The following is a 23,012-nucleotide window of genomic DNA, read 5'->3' as shown; positions in this document are numbered from 1 at the left end:
CCCCCCCCGAAAAAAAATTCCTGGTGTCGCCACTGCTATAGTGATTAGTAAAATCATCAATCGTAAGGACAAACTCAGCACTTGAATTTCCATATTTTACATTTAAACATTTGTATGCATAATACAATTTCGGTCAAATTTTAATTTGGTTATTTTTTGCCAAAATATTATTGGTATAAACTGTCAGGAAAATTTTCTGGTCATTTTCGTCCAAACTAATGATTAATGAGGTAGGCCCCTAAAATGAAAGAAAAGTCACTATCTTGTGATGTTCTATGGGGGATTCAATGTCATAATTATAAACTTGTTCTGTTGTCAGTAAAAGCACAATGAATTTGGCTGAATCCAATTAGGTGTAAGTTGGGACATGTAGGCCTATCATGCCAAAAAATCAGATTAAAAATTACCAACCTCATTTTAAAAGATCGTATACACACATTATTGCTTTAATTGAATTGAATTTATAGGTAAAAGGTAGCCATGGAAGTGAATTGTTGTGTTTCCCAGGGTCTTGATAAACATCACCGATAATCATGCATGTTGACAATCTTTTTGTACAGTATTGCCAATCATGTGCATTATACCATACATTGATCTTATACCGATATGCACTTGTATATTTTCCCCCGGTCTCGACCATCCAATCACTTGAAGACAAATATTTTTCATTTTTATCCAACTAATCAGAACCGTGGAATATATTTATCTAACCAATGAGAAAGCGTACTTTCGAAACATGGGAATATTGAGTGACATGTTAGGAATATAAAAAGCGATGTTTGAGAACGTCTCGTCCCTGATTCAAGTCCGACTGACGACGATTTCTAAATATCACTTAATTTGCAGTCTAATCAAGGTATGTTACTAGTTTGCTTAATTCTCACAGTCGCTTTTACTTATGTACGGTCAGGCCAGAAAAAGTTTGATTGTCCATAGATAATCCAATGGTAGAGTCAGTTGGTCCATTGGATTCTTTTTATTAATTTTATTTTTTAATATTAAGGTCATAGCCAAAACATGTTTGTCTAATTAGCTGGACAAAATAGCCCATGAGTTGAGACTTGGGATATTTCTCTACTGTTACCACGTCATTCATGTTTTTAAAACAGTTTAGAAGTGGAGAAACTGTTCTAAAAACTTTTATGATGTCAAAAATGTTGAAGAAAAAAACTTTTTTTCTGGAATTTCCAAAATTAGGGTTGGTATTCGTTTATACAGTAAATCAAAAAACCCTGTTTTCTCCAGATTAGGGCCGGTCGGATAAGGACAATCAAACAACTTTTTTTGCCTCTCGTGTTCAAATATGCATTCAAACATGTGTAGAGCTATCAGACCAAAAACTGTAATATATACCGTAAAACCTCGTCTACAAGCAATGACGCTTAATTGATCCAGGCGCCATTATGGAGTTTGAGCAAATAAATTACAGATCCAAGCATATACAAACAAGTATTATTATAAGACCAATTTATTGTATTGGTATCGGGATTGGTATATTCACGCTTGTTTCATATTAATTGAGCTTTCATCAAAAAATATGTTTGTGACGAGTTTTTATGGTATTTTATGATGATTATTTTACATGTTTTATGTCTAGAAATAAGAAATTATCTTTCTGTAAGAATGTAGTAAATTTCTTGTTTAAAGGGCAACATTTAGAAAAAATTGGGACATTGGGACACCCTGTATTTACTTTTAGCTTATTTACTGCATACAGCTTTGGGAGAGTTGATTGTGTTTTACTATATAAAATTCAGTTAATTTTGAGAATGGCTTTGTGGGTCTATAACGTGCATCCAGTATTCGCAAAGTTTGCACTCCTTTCTTTATCATGTTTGTAAACGGATGATTCAATTCTAATCCACAAATTCAACATTACATTTCCTAAAAACCTACAAGTCAGGTTAGTGTACTACTAGTAGGCAGGGCAGGTTATCAATTTCGAGGTTTTTGCATATCTTAAATATAGAGATATTTTGCTCCACAACGCCCTTTTTTCCAATGAAATCGGACATTCCTATAAACGAAGATATTGAGTTCGTAAGTTATGATATTATAAAATTGGAAATTGAGATATCGGCCTTTAAAAATATTATTGACAATGTTGAGAATAGGAATTACCTTGAAAAATGTCTCCAAAAATACAAGATGCCAGTTATATTCCGGTACTATCAGACAATATTTCTAACATTAATAAAATCACAAATTCGCAACAAACCCAAATTGTGAAAAAATCATCCCCGGCAGAATTTTGGCTATTTCTCCATTCATGATCCTGCCCAAAAGTGTCTCCTTTTGACATGACACGTCACATATAGTTTAGGACTTATACCAGACTTTAAAAGTGACTCGAGTCTTTTGACTCGACATGACTTAAGAAATTGCTAGACATGACTAGACTCGACAACAGGCCCGCGCGCAGGATTGGGGGGGGGGGGGCGATTTTGTGATATTACCAAAAAATGGACCTTTCTTGACTCCCAAAAACTTTTTTTTTATATTTTTGCAAATTTGAGGGGAGGGACATTTGCTGAAATCATTTGTTTAAGAAACTGAAACTGCATCTTAACGTCCACGCACACGTTCCAGATACACGGTCAATCATGCACTGGACACGTGGGGGGCATGTCCCCCATATTTTGGCAAAATGAACCATTGTATGGAAATCCAGGCCAACTTCCAGTCCCCCCTCACACACGCCCACCCCTACACCACACCCTGCCCCTTTCAAGTAAGCCCCCTCCAAGACATATTGCAACCAGATACTCAAAGATTTTGGGAATGTCGAAAATTGTCTATTTCTTCCCAGGGGCAATAGAAGCTAACCAGATATAGTGATAGAAGCACGTTTGCTTGTGTGTCAATATTTTTTGTTTGTTATTTATGCGCCATTGCGTGGCAGATATTCAATCATGCTAAATAAAATCTAAAGCTTACTAGACTAAAAGAAACACGATCTTTTTTGGGCAGTTTTCTTTTTTGTTATCGTTATAATTACAATACACTATCACATGAATTTTCATTACGTCCCCATGTTTGTTCTTAATTAAAGCGCTACCTTAATTTTACAATATATAATTCAAAATTTAAGTGAGGTAACATCACATTTTCTCCCAAGCTCTGTGAGCAAATAAACAAGCGACAGGACTCCAAAAAAAATGGAGCCCGACAAAATGTAATGCTTAATGTGTTTTAATTAAAACTCATTTTTGGACACCCTGCATTGTCTTCTTTACCAATGCAGTCACAGCAATAAATACTCCTGTTTGGAAAACAATCCATAAGAATTAAATAGGCAAAGCTATATTCTGAATAGAATAATTATGCTCCACCCCCATGAAATACCATGATTGCCTAACAATAGTAACCGAAATGGTAACCTGAGCTTTAATGCTTTTTATTTGAAACCAATCCTCTTGCATCCATGTAGTATACCGTATTACACTTCTTCTACTGCAATATATATGCCTTAGTCCTTACAATTCATAATCTTTCTTTGATTACTATGCTAATGTTACAATTAATTTAAAGTAAATGCAGTTAAATTTCAAGCTGTTTCAGCACATCACATTAAAGCTCCAATTTTGGACACCCTGCATCCGGGCCCTGCATACAAAATAAAGAATGATTAAAAGTTAATGAGATAATTTATCAAGTTTAACGACTATGGTGTGAGGCAATTAAACATGCTACTTTGGTACTAATTGCCCCTGTAATTAAATGTTTAATGAAGCTAAAGTCAAGTTTGACTAACTGATAAAAGTCTATATAAATGCGGTTCACCGGGTCATCAGCGCGTTATCAGTACAACGCGTGACGTTTCATTGCAACATCTTCGTAGTGTTTACTTAGCTATACTTTTATCACGAACTTTGATACTTACACTACTTGTACTATCTTAATGTTTAATCGAAGCAAATAATACCTTGTAAGATGTTCAAAGATTATCTATATGACGCTCATGATTCTTTATACCAGGACATAGGTCACTTAATCAAGTTTTGCAATTCATGCGACTCTTTTGTCCTTTTCCCCTTGGAATTTCGTCGTCCTTTTTCATGGGCGCAGCATTTGCCAGGAGCATTTGATCACAATCATCCATCAACAAATGCTACGTACAGCTCAACTTATCATAAAGACGTTTCGTCCTGACACCTCTAATACGGTATTCCTACCAATTTAAGTGACCTATCATCAAAGATCCTTATTTTTAAGATCTTTGCCTTTGTCCACCGTGAGTCCTGTTTAATGTTTATGCCCATTGCCCAAAGCATGTACTATTCATTTGTATATGCCTATACGCGTCCTGATTTATTATTTTATTTCGTTATATCTAAATTCAGCAATTACATATTTACATTTATTTATGTTTCTCTTTCTATCTCTCTTTCATTGACAGACAAATCACTATCACCATGCCTTGCGATTTCAGCGGAAAGTGGACCCTTGACCGCACCGAGGGCGGCGCAGAATTCGCCAGCAAACTAGGCATTCCTGCCGACAAGATCCCCAAGACCGCAGACCTTGTAGTCAGCCAAGATGGCAACAACTTCAACTTCAAGATCATCACTGAAGCCAACACCAGGGAGCACAAGGTGGTGGTAGGTGTGCCATTCAAGGAGAGCATCTTGGGAATGGAAATCGAAGGCACCGCTAACTGGGAAGGCGACAGACTGGTGACCAAGACCGAGAAAGGATCCCAGACCGTCCGTGAGATCGTCAACGGCGAGTTGGTTGTCTCCATGACCGTACAAGGAGCCACCGCCAAGCGTGTCTTCAAGAAATGTTAGATTTCTACATCGACCTATTTCTTTTAATATCGCAGCTATTTTAATGTACATTTGAACTTGCCACTGGATTTTAAACCGTTACATCTACAAACTAAAACAATCTCTGATAAGAACTCCTTCGCTCGTTTACTGCCTAACACAGAGGCATGAACTCCAGAATTCTGATAGAAGCCGAACTTGAGCAATTGCATGAGCTCTATTAATAAGACTTTATACATAAATGGAGAAACAAACTAAAAGTTTAAGAACAGTTGAACATCGACGAAAAATGAAAATGCGTTTTTAGAGCTCAGCAAATCTTCATAACGATGCAATAAATTTATACTTTTGCAAAAGTGTTTGTATCTGTTTGTATTTGATTCTAAATGTTTCTTACTTTATCCAAAGATCCTAAAAATAAACAATTTTTTAGGATCTTTGCTTTATCACGTTTTGTCACTCTTATATTCAAAGGGGTAAAATAATTTTGACAAAGTTTTGCCATATTTTCCTTTTAAATCTAGATATGTGCATATAGTGTACATAATTCAATTTACGTCTCACTCTGCAAGTTTCTGTCTGAGGGAACAAACTGAATCTTCGATGACGTCTTATATAACGAAAGTCCGTTTGTTAAAAGGCTGACCCCTCCCTGAAACGTAAGTGTTAAATATTGAACTTTCTAATCTGTATCATTGGGATATTGATCACAATGGTAGGCAAAATAAGGTAGACTTTCCTCTGGATATCTCCACAAAAGTGGAATTGCCGTATAAAGCTCTCACCCAACGCAACCCACATCCATAGACCCCACACCTTCCCATTTACCCACCAAACACATGCACCCCACACAATTATTGACCTTTTTGTCCGCTCATGTGCACGCGCCCCACCAACCCTCACATATACCCATTTACTTCATACTGCATTTCGAGATTAATATACTACTAGTATTTTGGCTATTGAATACGAGTAATTTTTGTACAGACATCCAGAGAAAGGAAAGTCTACCTTATTGCAATGTATACTAGCGTAAATGGAGCCCTCCGTTGCCAGTTGTTCAGCGTGTTGGTTGGGCTGTGCATGTTGGGGTCTATGGGTATAGTGGTTGGGTGGGTGAGTGCTTTAAACTGCAATTCGAGAATGCTATGCTATATCTGTCCGACTATTTGATCACGAGGAATTTTTACAGAGATATTGAGAGGATAAAAAGCTAAACCTTATTTTGCATTGGAAATGTAACATTTTAAAGGGAAGTCTTCAGTTGTCAGTTGTTTCAACATATGTGTGGGTGGGTGGTAGGGGTGGGTGTGTGTGTGTGGAGGTAAACTTGGTGCTAGCATCGTCGCCTTTGGTCCCCCAGGACTAACCAAAATCAACTTCTTTAGGTTATTGTCCCAAAACACATTCAAGATGTTCCTAAAATCAAAACATTATCAATAGTCAGATAGTGTACATGTATAAACAATCATATAAAACTCTCGAATACCCCCACTTTCACGTCCACCTATACTTACCCACCAACACATAATCATCCACACAAACATACCCAACAGGCCCACAAAGCCACCCTCCCCTATCACGTGACATATAGTGACACACCCACCAAGGTGAAACGCATGATAACGGAGGACTCCCTTATAAAATAAAGTAGATTTTCCTTCCTCTGGATGTCTTCACTAACATTACTCTAAAATGAAACATCGGGAATTTCCAAGAAATCGCCGACATACATTCATAAACACAAATGTGAAACTGTCAAGAATATAAAACTCTATTGAGATCTGCTGTACAGGGTGTCTCATAAAAAGCAGGTTCCAACGAATGTCGTGATAATTTAATTAGGGACGCACCAGCAACAATAAACAACAAGCTCCACTTCAGACCAAAAACAAAAAAATTGCTCCACCAAAAAACCAACAAAAAAAACACACCCAAAAACAAACAAACAAACAAAAAACAACAAAACAAACAAATAAACAAACAAAAGCATATTAGTGCAAAATGTAAAAAATAAATTATTGCAAATATTCGCAATAATTTGTGAATATTCGAAATTATCACACCAGTTTGATCGGTGTTTCATGCTTCACCGTCACAAACGTTTCTAGAACTTTATAGATAGTATGATACTTTGTTATCCACTGAAGATAGTTGTATACTTACATGTTGCAATCTACTGTAGATACTTCATACTCACACCCTGATATCTGCTATTGATAGTTTTTATTCAATCTTTTCAATTTACTTTAGAAACTTTTATACTCACATTTTTCTATCTACTATACATATTTTTATGCTCACGCTTTGCTATCTACTGTAGATATAATAGTTTTATCTACATTATAATTATTTACTCTATACCTCGTTTTATACTCACATCCTTTTATATCTACGGAAGATAGTCTGTTTATTCACATCCTGTTATCTGTTGTAGTTAGTTTTATACTCACACCCTGCTACCCATCAATTTTGACGTTTATTGATTCCAAATGCAACATTGGATACTCTTGAGTTGTCCAGAATGTATAGTTTATATCTTACTAAAGAGTAAAACAAAATTAATAACTTACTCCTTTGGATTTGTTTCTATATTTTAAAAAGCATTTCTTCGATTGAAAATATTTTTGACATGCATCATTTACAGACTCATAGCCTACAAGCTGTATCAAAATTATTGGTACCCAATAGTTTTCATTGATAATGAGCGAGTCTGGCACATCAAGATAAGATCCAAATAATATATAGATTAATTGTATACCCTGCTCTTTATCATAATTTAGTATAGCGCTCTCTATTGAACGCAGAAAAATGCTTTTACATCACCTTGTTACTCTTTTAAAGTCAGTGGTTATGATGGCAACAGAGGGCTCACTTCATGTTACATTTGCATTGCAAAATAATGCAGACTTTCCTTCCTCTGGATGTCCCCACAAAAACTACTCGTGTTCAATAGTTAGTAAGGTAGCATTTTCGAATTGCAGCATGCAGTTTAAAAGGGTCACTAAGTCCGACGTTTTGCGGGCGTTTTTTCTGTCGCGTCAGATGACGCTTTTTCGGTTGTCCGCAGGGCCCTTCAGCTTTGTTCGTCTAGACGTTTTTTGCAGCGGAGTATGGATGGCGGATACCTTCTGGTGCCTAAGATAATACGCCTAACCTTAGACGTCTAAGATGCAATCTTAGACGTCTAAGGTTAGGCGTATTATCTTAGGCGTATTTAGACGGTATCCACCATCCATAGCGGAGAACACTGGAAATTGTAACCCGCGGCCGCTGCAGAAGACACTATCGGGACGCTTTGCGGAAAAGTAGCCGCTGCGTCTGTGAAAAGGTAAAGACGTCCGACATATTAAGTAGCATATTCTCGACGTTTTGTCTACGTTTGTTGCAACGGCAACACGTCGAACTACTAATAGGCCTACATGTTGGGTGGCATGGCATGGTAGGCCCTATGCTGTTCACATTTTAACATGTAAACATGGAAAATTTGAGAGATTTTTGGTAAAATTTGAGAGATTTTTGGTACGATTTAAGAGATTTTGGTAAAATTTGAGAGATTTTTAAAAATTTAGATTTTTGACAACAAATCTGATTCCCCGGGATCTGATTGGGCATTTTAGCTGTTTGTAGTAAAAAAACAACAACACTTACAATGCAGGCATACAACATAGCACAACAAGTGTCATGACTGAAACTTAAAGCCATAATGTACGATCTTATAATATCAAATTGGTTAAATTTTTCAAACCTGATTGTTTTGCATATTTGTAATGTTTAGGCCTACATATGTCCCAACATGCACCTAAATGGAATCGGCCAAATTTGTTGTCTTTGTAGGTCAACAGAGCAAAGTTAATTTTTAAATTATGATAATATGTCCTCCCATAGAACTGCATGTTAAATGGCCAAAATAACCAGTGGGGTTTCTTTCACTTTTGTTATTTCAACGTAAAATGGACAGCAACCCTTCCCAGCAGTTATTACTAATATTATTTCAACATTTTGAATAAAGAATAACAAAATTGAAATTTGACGGAAATCGTACATTAAGGCTTTAAGATTGTATGCCGTTAATAATAGCCATTGTTGCTTTCCGAATAATACAGTATATAAGCCTACCAAAATTTATTCATTTTTAGGAAATACTGCTGACATTTAGCTATTAAATGGACATCTTCACAAGTTTCTTGCAAAACAATCTGCTGTCAATTACCGTACGTTGTATTGAGACGCGAATACCTTTGATTTTTCAATGCTTGTTTTATTTGATACATCAAATAAATAAAAAATAAATCGCCTTTCACGTGTAGGCCTACACATGTACCAAAGTTATTTACATTTATTCCGCTGTCGTTAGAATATGTCAGCTGCCATACAATGCCCAGGGCATGCTCATACCTTTGGGCAGCGAATAGACAATATTCATAACAACTTCCCCTTTCACCCCTGGGTAGACTGAGAGGCAGGTAAGGTAAAGCGCCTTGCCCAAGAGCACAACACGATAGCACTGCGGGGTTCGAACGCGCAATCCACCGACTAGTACAAGGCAGAGCCCGTACCGATGCGCCAACGTGCCTCATATACCACTGTTTAAACTTACTAATCATAATCATGATTAATACTACACTAAGATTGTGTTTTGCGTTGTGAGGTAAAAGTACAAATAATAATATTATAGCATTGCGAAGCTTGGCAAACACGGCAAAGCTGACATGCATTTTAAAAGGTTATGTCAATTGGGAACGAAAAGAAGAAGAAGATAAAATTGTTCTTTTGGCAGCAAAGATGAAATATCAATTATTAAATTAACTGACCTTCATTGTTATTGCTAGATTTATTGATTGGTAAACGTTCCATAACCAACGCGTAAATACATACATACCAAGCAAACACAAACGTTTTTAACATCATTCGCAAAAGGTTAGAAAAGGTTGCCAGAAAGCGTTTAAATGTCGGGTTATATAAAGGACATTATAAAGGGTATAAAACGTTTTCATAACATTCAAAAACATTTGTTGATAACCTACTACAAATATTCTAACATAATGTCATTCAAGTGTTAACAAAATATTTGGCAACAATTTTTTGCAAAGAATTTAAAAAAAATAAATATTGTTGTAGTGTGTTTCCATGCAAAACGTTTGAAAACATCTAAACTGTAACCCAAAATATAACTTGTTTAAAACGTTTTAAAAACATTTTTGTGTTTGCTGCGTAGATGTTGAAAAGAACCGGGAAAAAGAATGATTTTAAAGAATTTTCGACACGTCTGTTGTAGCTTATTACGCTGACAAACATTGATTTTGAAGTTTATACACTGCGAATTTCTCAAAATACCTTGACGAGTTCTGGATTCGTTTGAAGTGTGTTCAAGAGCATAATCTAGCTTCTGATGGCGATGTCATGATTAAGCCCGGGAAATATATCAAATTATTTGACGTTGCTCAAGTCTCTGTGGGTTGAAGATTATGTTTGTACAAGAAAATATCCCAGATGTCTGGATAAATGGCTCCAAAGAACCTGAGACGATAAAAAATCAGAACGCGTCCGATGTGTTAAAATGTAACAAATTTTAAACACATCGGAGGCGTTACGATTTCAAATTTTAAATCTGAACAAATTTGAATCCAGAACGCATCCGAGATGTTGTGAGCTGATCTTGGTAAATTGCAAAACTTTTCAATATAATAAAATAAGTCCTGAATTTTTATCATGTATCCTTGATTCTGTCTCTCTTGCTATTTTGTACGAGTCTGATGTATTTTTTCCTTCAAATTTCATCTCAAAGTCTGTATCGTTTACAGTCAAGGTAATATCGGTCGGGGTTGACTGGAGGCAGTATTAGCACGAAGTCATACCTGTACATGTATCTCGCAGCCAGTTTCGAAAAGAGTAGGGTGTTAACCCCTGACTGTTCCCAACCCGTCCCGGTGTTCAAATGGACCCCAATGGAAATAAGCTTCAATAGAGGCTTTCTTGGGTTATCCAGGGTTGTCAAAACCCGAACAAATCAAATCAAATCTTCATCTGTCCATGGTTCGAATCCCCGTACACTTGTGCGTGAGTAGCGTGACTTCACTTGCTTCGCCCCAACTACATGAACTATGTGTACTGGGAAGCAGCAGAGTTGTACAATTGTTATGTGCAAGTGTCGTAAATCACCCTTATCGCCACCTAAAATCACCAACATTAATCTCCATCTAAAATCACCAACATCCATCTAAAATAACAAAATCCGATTGTCTTTTAAGGACCAACTGAAAAAAGGTAGTTCCCCTTCACTCTGCGATTGATTTAAACATGCAAAAATTCCATTTCACAACTGTTTTCTAAGTTTTTCTATTAATAATAATTAAGTCTGTTGACTGCAAAACGTAATAAATCCAACACCCATTTCAGCATTTGACGAAGATCCTGTGGGCTTCAATATCACCCAACTTCTGCTTGACGACCAACTTGCCATCTTCTATGGTACGGGTCAAGACCGGGTTCTTATCATTGTTGACACACTTCTGCACCAATGCATTGCCATCCCAAGTAACCAGTACTTGATTCTCCTCATCTTTCAAGGGATGTTTGTCCTTAAACTCCTCACCCACCTTGAACTTCATCTCGGTCGTTTTGAGTGGCACCTTCATAATGATGGTAAAATCATCACCGTCTTGTTTGATGGTGATTTCAGGACTCACATTCGCGGCGGCTTTCCGTACGACAAAATTGACGTTCATTGCCGCGAGTAGCTCTTCAAAGTTAGGACTGGTGCTTTCAAGCTTCCATGTTCCGTTGAAATCGGCTGGTGATGCGTTTTCTGCCATTATGGTAAATTGGAATATATGCCCTACAAGAGGAAGATGCTCGGTGCAATAATGCTACTCAGAACCTCAAAATGGACGTTCCTTAGCCGCGAACTGTATGGATAGAGTATTATTACCGTAGTGACCAGTATTTTATCATGCTATAGCATAAAATCTGACCCGAATGCAATTATGCAATCAATAATTGAATTGTATTTCTACTGCTGTTGCGAGAAATAGCGTAAAAACTGTCGCAAGCTCTGCGTGACTGCCTGGTCATTTTAATATAATTATTGATGTTTTATTATTTTCCTCACCATTCAGAGAAGCAGAAGTAATTATCAATGTCCTTGAGCTTTTACTAGTATTATAATAGATTGTGATGAACATGTGTTTGTATGCGTGTATGGGGTGGGGAGAGGGGGTGGTGTGCGCATTTTGTGCAATAAATGTGAACGTAATGTCTTTGGAAAAAAATGGTATTGCTGGTGGTGGTAAAACAACATTGTGACAGTACAGAGATCCCGGGACAGAGATATAGACGAATCCAACGAGCCAAGTCATGGTCAGGATTTGGTCGGCCATGACGGGTCCCCGCATGCACCAAACTGGTGTAGTGACTGCCCAATTGGGTGGATTAAAGCCGCTTAAAATTGGATGTTAGATTCTTTTGTGTTGTACACTGTCATTATTCTTTTGTCTACGTGTAGCACATGTGATAGAATGCAGTTTAAAATACCCTCCAAGGCCGAATAATTTCACATTTTAGGTGCGATGGAGCCGACGGGGACCCAACTTTGGCGGCCATTAAGGTGTAGGAATGCGTGAAATTGGATTCGTCTATAGGAAAAGCCATGCAAGTCGCGATTGGCGACTTGCAAATAGCGATTATCACGGTAATTGTAATTTTATTTTTAAGCCTAGTTAGGTGAAATACGATGCTTGAAAATTACGCCAAAATATGGAAACGAATTCCAACTTTCCTTGTGCTTTTCTGGTAGAACTTATCATGTGGACTCGGACATAGGGAACAAAAATAAATTGAAATTTGTGCAATTATTGGAGACTGGGGCAAAGTAGACCATTTTTTGTCCAACCCAAACAGGATTAAAAAGCAAGGCAAGGCAAGGCAAGGCAAGGCAAGGCAAGGCAAGGCAAGGCAAGGCAAGGCAAGGCAAGGCAAGGCAAGGTAAAACTTTAGGTTTATAATCAAGTAATGACATTAATAAAGTTGATCAAAACGAAGTTTTATTAAATGGTGTGAACTTGAAAAAGTCGTTCCGCTTTGCTCCAGGTTTTTAGGCCGGGGAAAAGTGAAACGTGGAGCGGGCATTACAGAAATGCATCCCCTTCAGGTGTGTCTGCATTGTCAACACCACTTAGGGCCGCGGCCTCATAGTACATCAGTAGCCTACTATGGCCAGATACATTTGTATTACATAGTTCTGAGTGGGGTCTGTTTCCAGCGTTCCACTTTGGGCCATCCATTTTGGACTACAGGGTGTCCCTAAAGTGTATCGTCGGAAACTGAATTTTTCTGGTATTTTAACGCACAAACCAAACATGACTCAATAATCGACGTGATTAAGGAATATATCAGCTATCACATACTTTTTGAATCTTGAAAATTGACCGCTCCATTTTTGAAACACCAGAATTTTACGAAACCATCTCATTTTCAATCCGTTTAATTTTTTCATCTGTGGGACATAAGCTATAGACGAATCCAACGAGCCAAGTCATGGTCAGGATTTGGTCGGCCATCTTTGGGTCCCCGCAACACCAAAAGCCGCTTAAAAATCGATGTTAGATTCTTTTGTGTTGTAAACTGTCATCATTCTTTTGTCTATACGTGTAACACGGGTGATAGAATGCAGTTTAAAATACCCTCCAAGGCCGCATTATTTCACATTTTAGGTGAAATTGAGCCGACGGGGACCCAACTTTGCGAGCCATTGTGGTATAGGAATGCGTGAAATTGGAACCCCGACCCTTTGCTTGGATAAATGGCTGTGTCGTGGTCTGTGACCACAGCTATATGTCTAGTTTATTTTGTTCTCTTGTTTCCCGTTTTATATTCGTTCCTCGCTTGTTATAGCTGAATGCTTCTCTACCTAGCAATAGATGAGCAAATAAGATCTGACCAATAAGCATGGGCGTTAATTATTATTACGAAGAGAACAGTCCACTTCATTGGTCAATTATCAAAGCTCGTTGCAAGCGACTTGTTTATGTAAATTGTGTAAATTCCGTTTATCTTAGGGCCTATACTCAATAATTTGTAATATCTAGATGTCAATCAGCTTGCTTATTATCAATAATATTTTCTACACATCTTATATGCTACGTGTGCTTTACCGCATCCATTTTATTGTTAAACCAGAGAAGATGTAGTTATATAGATAAAAACAGGCGTGAACCAAAGCGGTGAAAATAGTTTAATAGTAGGGAGGGGATCGCAAGCTAGCAGCGGAGGAGCAAGAAGAGGCTTTGCTCCGGTCTCCGTCGTCGAGAATCGACAACAAAATCCGAATACACATTCCATGAGTTGGTAAGTTTTGGTGTTGAGATATGTTAAAACAAGATATTCCTAAAAAAAATTGGTGTCAGTTCCAATTTACAATGTAGTTATTATTTGAATGTAATGTTAAAGAGAAGTTTTGCACTGCAGCACTGACAAGAACATTTAGTGGTAGTTCATTTATCAGTAAATAGGCCTAATTATACACTACATAGGCCTACGTGTTTTGGCGCAACGTCAGCCTTCTATTTTTCAAATTTGTTCACAGGACGAAGATGGCGAATTCTATCTTTCGATATTATCAAGACAGAGACATGCATAATTTATTCCTGACAGAGATTGCATCTGACGTTATCTGTCAAAACAAACTCGTTTGTTTACAAGTGTCGTGATGATGACTTGCTGAACGCGGCGGTATAACCGGCGCGGCCGCCGCCTTATTGTTATTTGCACCTTCAAACATACAAACCATCTCAAAAGTTAGGTCTTTATAGTAGGAAACTTTCCTTCGCGAAGGCACCATGTCAACAATGCCTAGAAAAGTTGCTTTTTGCCTTGTAAAAGTACGTAATTTTCGCCATTTTCTGCTCAAGATTCTGCGCACGCGCACGGCTATGCTCCCGATACATTTATTCAAATAGACAGTCTACATGGTCTAGTACATCAGCTGTGGTCCGTTTCGTTGCTGCAAATAATATTGATATTGATATTGATATCGATATTGATATTTTACAGATCATGTGATCTTTCGATATGATTCGAAGTGTCACGTAATCGTCAAACCTGTATTAGAAGGTGTCAGTTCTCAGGAACTGACACAAAAAATAGTTTGTGCAATGAGTTTTAAATTTCAACAGATGATAGGGCTCGACGTCCTGATGTAATGTATACTGTGACATTTCAAAGAATTATGTGTGATATCATTGCACTATAAATATATAAACCACATAATGATTCGAACATACCATAAAGTGATAAAGACACAGAATCGAATGTACTTATTTCATATAGTATATAGCCATACTAGTACATGTATGTAAAATTTAAAGTACTATAATGCCGTGGACAGTATAGCTACGTGCACCTGATGATGAGGAGGAGGTTTTGGTACTGAACATAAAGTTATGTATATCAATAATTTCAAATAGATCCTCCAGGATCTAGCCTGCGTGCTCGGCCCCATAGACATACCAAGGTACTTGTTTGTCTGGGCTCGGCCCTATCTCGAAACTATTAAACAAGGTGGAACGAAATGGCCATGCGTGGCTGTTGATTAACTATAGTGGATTCGCCCTACTATCATGGCAATTTCTGACACGAAGGTGTGGGATGATGAGGTTGTGTTACACTATCGGATTTAAAATAAAAATATACTATCAAGCATTATGGGTTTCTTCTGATACTCGTATTTACTGAAAGAATGAAAATTATTGCTTTTTATTTGGCTGAGAAGGTGTAGCTCCCAATTTCGGTCGCCGAATTCAATTGGTGCATTGCCTAATTAAATGAACTAGCGGGATACCCGCGCTTCTCGCGGGTCCCCGCTAGATGAGTTAATGGGAGCGTTCACTATAACAGGAAGAATTACTGAACAGATAGAATCATTGAAAAGGTACATTTTATTTATATAAATCTGTCTCTTCTTACTTCTTCATTTTTAGTTTCTTCTGCTTAGAGCTGCTTAGCTTGTGATATTTATTTATTTAACCCCGTTCCCATTATTTTCTAAATCTGTTCTTTTTTACATTTCCCTTTTAGCTTTATTTTTTATTTGCTACTCGTGATTTCCCGTTTCCATGTTTTTTTAAATTTAATTCTGTTCTCATTATTTTAGCTTCTCAGCTTTTTTTCTTACATTTCCTGATTAGTTTCTTTCCTTCTTTGTTTCGTTCCCGTTTCATTTAGTTACTTTAACCCGTTGGCCAATTACTCGTACCTTTTTTGTCCTCATTTTAATTTAATTTTTCTTTATAGTAGCGCTTCATGTTGTTTATACAACACACATCTTTTTCCCGTATTTATTACGTCCTCTGCGGACGTGTTCACCCGGTATCCCGTGACCCGTCCCTTTTTGTCCTTTATTTTTCCTTCTTTCCGTATTATCATGTCCATGGTCTCTGGCTCGCAAGTCGTGTGGCTCTGCGCCGTTTACGCGCGCATTGGCGTAGTGCGCAATACGCACGTGGCGCCGACGCGCTGCTGGCCAGCTACAGTGACGCGTAGGCTGGTAACCGATTTTCACAATAAAAACCCCGTTTTTGCAGCCAATTCTTAAACGTTTTCAAACAAATTTTCGCATTACCGTCTCGGTATATGCTTCGATGTCCCATATGAATTTGGCGACATTTGGATCGAAACTGACGGAGCCTTTAACTTTCATACCCGCACCCCCACAACATTCGCCTATTTATAGTAAGACTAGCGGGACACCCGCGCTACGCGCGGGTCCCCGCTAGATGAGTAAATGGGAGCGTTCACTAAAACAGGAGGAATTACTGAACAGGTAGAATCATTGAAAAGGTAAATTTTATTTATCTGAACCTGACCATCTTTAAGCCTACGTTTCCATTTTAACTTCTTTCTTTCTTTTTAGTTTTTTCTACATGGGCCAATTTTGTTTCATTAAAAAAAAAATTCTGCTGCTAAGCTTCAGATTTTCCGTTACCATGTTTTTTATTTATTCAACCCCGTTCCCGTTATTTTCTAAATCTGTCCTTTCTTACATTTCCATTTTAGCTTCTATTTTATTTGCTGCATAGCTTGTGATTTCCCGTTTTCATGTTATTTATTTAATTCTGTCCTCAGTTTAATAGCTTTTTTATTTAAACTTCCTGATTTTATTATAGCTTTTTTTCCCCTTACATTTCCTGAAGAGTTTCTTTCTTTCCTTCTTTAGCCTATTTTATTCCCGGTTTCATTTTGTGACTTAGTATAACCCACATCGTACAGCCTGTTTGTCCTCATTTTGTTTTCTTTTTTTTTTTATAGTAGGCCTACCTCTTCATGTTGTTTGTACTTTTTAACACACATCTGTTTCCCGTATTTATTACGCTACGGTCGTTCACCCGTAATATCATTCATTACGTGACTCTGCGTCGTTTATGCGTGCCATGGCGTAGTGCTGCGTTACCCGCGCGGTATCGCTGCGCTACGCGAGCGGCTTGGCATTAGATACGCCCGTGCGACGTGCAGGCCTAGCTTAGTAACTGACTCCTCTTTTTGTTTACCTTGGATAGCAACGGACCACATTTTCACTGATTTTGAGGCCAATTCTTGACCGTTTTCAACCAAATAAAGTTTAAACACGTTCCCGTATATTCCTCGATCTCCCGTATGAATTTGGCGACATTTGGATCGAAACTGACGGAGCCTTTATAGCGATACATACATATATACATACAACATTCCCCTATTTATAGTAAGACTAGCGGGACACCCGCGCTTCGCGCGGGTCCCCGCTAGATGAGTAAATGGGAGCGTTCACTATAACAGGAAGAATTACTGAACAGGTAGAATCATTGAAAAGGTACATTTCATTTAACTAAATCTGTCCCTTCTTACATTTTCTTTTTTAGTTTCTTCTGCTTAGCTTGTGATTTTCCGTTTCCATGTTATTTATTTATTTAACCTCGTTCTCATTATTTTCTAAATCTGTTCTTTCTTACATTTCCCTTTTAGCTTTTTTTTTTTTTTTTTATTTGCTGCTTGTGTTTTCCCGTTTCCATGTTTTTATTAAATTCTGTTCTCATTGTTTTAGCTTCTTTTTTTCTTACATTTCCTGATTAGTTTCTTTCCTTCTTTGTTTCGTGCGCGTTTCATTTAGTTACTTTAACCCGCTGGCATATTACTCGTACCTTTTTTTGTCCTCATTTTAATTTTATTTTTCTTTATAGTACCGATTCATGTTGTTTATACAACACACATCTTTTCCCCGTATTTATTACGTCCTCTCATAGCGTGTCTGCGGACGTGTTCACCCGTTATCATAATCCCGTGACCCGTCCATGTACCTTTTAGTCCTTTATTTTTAACTAGCGGGATACCCGCGCTGCGCGCGGGTCCCCGCTAGATGAGTAAATGGGAGCGATCACTAAAACGGGAGGAATTACTGAAAAGGTAGAATCATTGAAAAGGTAAATTTTATTGTTCTAAACCTGTCCCTTCTGGCAGTTCATTCAGCTTCTTTCTTTCTTTTCAGTTTCTTCTACATGGGCCTAGTTAGTTCCCATTAAAAAAAAAAAACATTGCTATTTAGCTTGTGATTTTCCGTTTCCATGTTATTTATTTATTTAGGCCTAACCGCATTCCCATTTTCTAAATCTGTCCTTTCTTGCAATTCCCTTTTAACTTCTTTTTTATATGCTGCTTAGCTTGTGATTTCCCGTTTCCATGTTAATTCTGTTCTCATTATTTTAGCTTCTATTTTCTTATATTTCCTGATTAATTTTAATCTAATTTTAGCTTTTTTTCTTACGTTTCCTGATTATTTTCTTTCTTTCCTTCTTTATTTTGCTCCCGTTTCATTTAGTTACTGTAACCATAACCCGTATCTTTTTTTTTTTTTTTTTCTTTTCTTTTTTATTCATTTTATTCTTTCTTTCTTTTCAGTTTCTTCTACATAGATATATTTTGTTCCAATAAATATATGCTGTTATTCTCCGTTTCCATGTTATTTATTTATTTATTTATTATTATTTGATATTTTATAAATCTACCCTTTCTTACGTTTGTCCTTCCTTTTAGCTTTGGCTTTTTTTCTACATAGTTATTTTGTTCCCATTTTTCATATTTCCTGCTTAGCGTGTGATTTCTCGTTTGCATTTAATTATGTTCTCATTATTTTAGCTTCATTTTTTCATGAATTATTTATTTGTTTATTTATTTATTTACTCTAATCCACAACCCTGTACCCATACCCATCCAAGTAGGCCTACCTTTTCAGTTTTGTCCTACTTTCCTTTCTTTTCTATTTCTCTGGCACGGAAAGTTGGCCTATACATATGCGACCCGTGCGTGCGAGTCACATCCCTTGTAAGCCAATGCACTAACACCAACGCGCTGCCAGTTAGTTACTGTACGCGCAACCACTGAGTTTTGACAATAAAAAAGCCCGGGAAAAATAACCCGGTTTTAACCATATTTGTTGACCGTTTTCAACCAAATAAAGTGCAATGCATTTCCCGTATATATTCCTCAATCTCGACGATTCATATAGGCCTAGAATAAATAATGAAATTGTACACTGACTGTCTGCAGTTGCACCCCGGGTCTCCACGCAGGCACTATCACCACTCTAGACTACCAGACCACTGTTTCCTTCGTTACCTTAGTGATGACGCAAAGACCTGATTCACGCGTCGTAGCCTTAATTTCTTGGCTGCCAACCTCGATGCAGTGGTGGAAAATGGGGCGCGTAGCTCTGCGTAGGGACGAAAAGCTCGTAAGATCATTATTAAATTATGCGCTGTTGTGCATCTAGATAGCCTGAATCATTTCTTCGCCACCTCGCAGTTGGCAGAAAACGGGACAATGTTGCTCTGCGTATGGTTTTTTAATGGAAATATTATTACGCGGTTCACACTGTCCTTATTACCCACAATGCCACTGCGATCGATTTTGCATAGCAACACAACAGTTTTTTATGTTATTCTCTTAGTTACCATCAATTTTGGAAAACGAATGTCCGATGGAAAAATGGCAATATGTACCCGATCAATATACCACTAAATCAAAGCCGAAAGTCTAGGCAATTCGGAGAACACTCGCGCACAAGATGGGCAACCTTCCTTTTATTTATATAGATTATCATGTCCACTGGTCTCTGGCTCGTAGGTCGCGTGGCTCTGCGCCGTTTACGCGCGCATTGGCGTAGTGCGCATTACGCACGCGGTGCTGACGCGCTGCCGGCCAGCTGCAGTGAACAAAACCGGGAAAAACCCCGGTTTTAACCACATTTTCACTGATTTTAAGGCCAATTCTTGACCGTTTTCAACCAAATAAAGTTTAAACACGTTCCCGTATATTCCCCGATCTCCCGTGTGAATTTGGTGGCATTTGGATCGAAACTGACGGAACTTTTACGTGGAACCCGCCACAAACTCACAACATTCCCCTATTTATAGTAAGACTAGCGGGACACCCGCGCTACGCGCGGGTCCCCGCTAGGTGAGTAAATGGGAGCGTTCACTAAAACGGGAGGGATTACTGAACAGGTAGAATCATTGAAAAGGTAAATTTCATTTATCTGAGTCTGACCCTCGTTAAGCCTAAGTTTCCATTTTAGCTTCTTTCTTTCTTTTTAGTTTCTTCTACATGGGCCAATTTTGTTCCATTTTTTAAAACATTTTGCTGCTAAGCTTGCAAAGTTCCGTTACAATGTTTTTTATTTACTCAATCCCGTTCCCATTATTTTCTAAATCTGTCCTTTCTTACATTTCCTGTTGACTTCATTTTTTATTTGCTGCTTAGCTTGTGATTTCCCGTTTTCATGTTATTTATTTAGTTCTGTCCTCAGTTTAATAGTTTTTTATTTAAATCATCTAATTTTATTAGATTTTATTATTCTTTCCTTCTTTAGCCTATTTTATTCCCGTTTTCATTTTCTTACTGTGACTAACTATAGGCTAACCCACATACTCGTAGGCCTACCTGTTTGTCCTCATTTTGTTTTCTTTTTTAATTACAGTAGGCCTACCTCTTCATGTTGTTTGTACTTTTTAACACACACCTTTTCCCCGTATTTATTACGCCTACGGTCGGTCGTTCACCCGTATTATCATTCATTGCGCGACTCTGCGTCGTTTACGCGCAACATGGCGTAGTGCTGCGTTACCCGCTCGCTATCGCTGCGATACGCGAGCGGCTTGGCATTAGATACGCCCGTACGACGCGCACGGGCTAGCTTGACAACTGACTCTCTTTTTTGTTTACCCAGCATAGCAACGTACCACATTTTCACTGATTTTGAGGCCAATTCTTGACCGGTTTCAACCAAATAAAGTTTAAACACGTTCCCGTATATTCCTCGATCTCCCGTATGAATTTGGCGACATTTGGATCGAAACTGACGGAGCCTTTATAGGCATACATACGAGGGGGTATCAAAAGTTTTAGAAAACGCCCATAAGTGAAAGAGCTATATCAATGAAATTTTGTCAGTGCAATCACTGGTCCTTATGTACATTATGGTGCAAAAATGGTCTCATAAGTATGTTTACTTTTTTTTACAGGAGCTAGATGTCACTACCTGCCTATGTAACCGCATAACCAGCAAAATGGAGAAAATTGAGGCATGCAGCATGATTAAGTTCTATTTTAAGGGTTACAGTGCCCAGAAAATCTGTGATAAAATAAAATTCCTTTTCAAAAAGCGACAGTGACATATCACAATCACCACCTAAGGTAACTTTCATGTCATCATCAATTTTCTAGGCACTGCAACCCTTCAAAAGTAGGATCTTAATAATGCTGCTTGCCTCAATTTTCTCAATCTTGCAGTTTATGCGCAGTAACTGGGGCAGCAGGTTATTGGCATCTAGTGCCACCTGTAAAAAAAGTAAACATACCTGTGAGACCATTTTTGGACCATAATGTACATAAGGACCAGTGATTGCACTGGCAAAATTTCATTGATATAGCTCTTTCACTTCTGGGCGATTTCTAAAACTTTTTGATACCCCCTCGTAGATAGATAGATAGATACATAGATACATACAACATTCCCCTATTTATAGTAAGACTAGCGGGACACCACCCGTATTATCATTCATTGCGCGACTCTGCGTCGTTTACGCGCAACATGGCGTAGTGCTGCGTTACCCGCTCGCTATCGCTGCGCTACGCGAGCGGATTGGCATTAGATACGCCCGTACGACGCGCACGGGCTAGCTTGACAACTGACTCCCTTTTTTGTTTACCCAGCATAGCAACGTACCACATTTTCATACATAGATAGATAGATACATAGATAGATAGATAGATACATACAACATTTCCCTATTTATAGTAAGACTAGCGGGACACCCGCGCTACGCGCGGGTCCCCGCTAGGTGAGTAAATGGGAGGGTTCACTAAAACGGAGGAATTACTGAACAGGTAGAATCATTGAAAAGGTAAATTTCATTTATCTGAGTCTGACCCTCGTTAAGCCTAAGTTTCCATTTTAGCTTCTTTCTTTCTTTTTAGTTTCTTCTACATGGGCCAATTTTGTTCCATTTTTTAAAAACATTTTGCTGCTAAGCTTGCAAATTTCCGTTACCATGTTTTTTATTTACTCAATCCCGTTCCCATTATTTTCTAAATCTGTCCTTTCTTACATTTCCCTGTTGACTTCATTTTTTATTTGCTGCTTGGCTTGTGATTTCCCGTTTTCATGTTATTTATTACGCACGCGACGCCGACGCGCTGCCGGCCAGCTGCAGTGACGCGTAGGCTGGTAACCGATTTTCATAACAAAAACCCCGTTTTTACCCATTATTCACTGTTTTTGCAGCCAATTCTTGACCGTTTTCAACCAAATTTTCGCATTACCGTCTCGGTATATTCCTCGATCTCCCGTATGAATTTGGTGACATTTGGATCGAAACTGACGGAGCCTTTATACACATAGATAGATAGATAGATATATAGATAGATAGATAGATACAACATTCCCCTATTTATAGTAAGACTAGCGGGATACCCGCGCTTCGCGCGGGTCCCCGCTAGATGAGTAAATGGGAGCGGTCACTATAACAGGAAAAATTACTGAACAGGTAGAATCATTGAAAAGGTACATTTTTATTTATCTAAATCTGTCTCTTCTAACATTTTCTTTTTTAGTTTCCTCTGCTTAGCTTGTGATTTTCCGTTTCCATGTTATTTATTTATTTAACCCAGTTCCCATTATTTTTTCTAAATCTGTTCTTTCTTACATTTCCCTTTTTTAGC

General features: G+C 37.9%; 2 protein-coding genes across 2 annotated transcripts; one reads left to right on the top strand and one right to left on the bottom strand.

Annotated features, from left to right (window-relative positions):
- Positions 1-603: 603 nt before the first annotated feature.
- LOC140151905 (fatty acid-binding protein, intestinal-like) lies at positions 604-5,114 on the top strand. Its single transcript, XM_072174218.1, has 2 exons — positions 604-856; positions 4,400-5,114. The coding sequence occupies exon 2, from the start codon at positions 4,416-4,418 to the stop codon at positions 4,788-4,790; it is 375 nt and encodes a 124-aa protein (XP_072030319.1). The 5' UTR covers positions 604-856; positions 4,400-4,415; the 3' UTR covers positions 4,791-5,114.
- A 5,678-nt stretch (positions 5,115-10,792) lies between these two features.
- Positions 10,793-11,735, bottom strand: LOC140153374 (fatty acid-binding protein, adipocyte-like). The gene has a single exon (XM_072176110.1). The coding sequence runs from the start codon at positions 11,582-11,584 to the stop codon at positions 11,165-11,167; it is 420 nt and encodes a 139-aa protein (XP_072032211.1). The 5' UTR covers positions 11,585-11,735; the 3' UTR covers positions 10,793-11,164.
- Between the last annotated feature and the right edge of the window lie 11,277 nt (positions 11,736-23,012).

The sequence above is a fragment of the Amphiura filiformis genome, chromosome 5, assembly GCF_039555335.1.
Source record: "Amphiura filiformis chromosome 5, Afil_fr2py, whole genome shotgun sequence".
NCBI classification, from domain to species: domain Eukaryota; kingdom Metazoa; phylum Echinodermata; class Ophiuroidea; order Amphilepidida; family Amphiuridae; genus Amphiura; species Amphiura filiformis.
The sequence above is the reverse complement of the archived record's forward strand: the minus strand, read 5'-3'. Positions and strand labels throughout refer to the sequence as shown.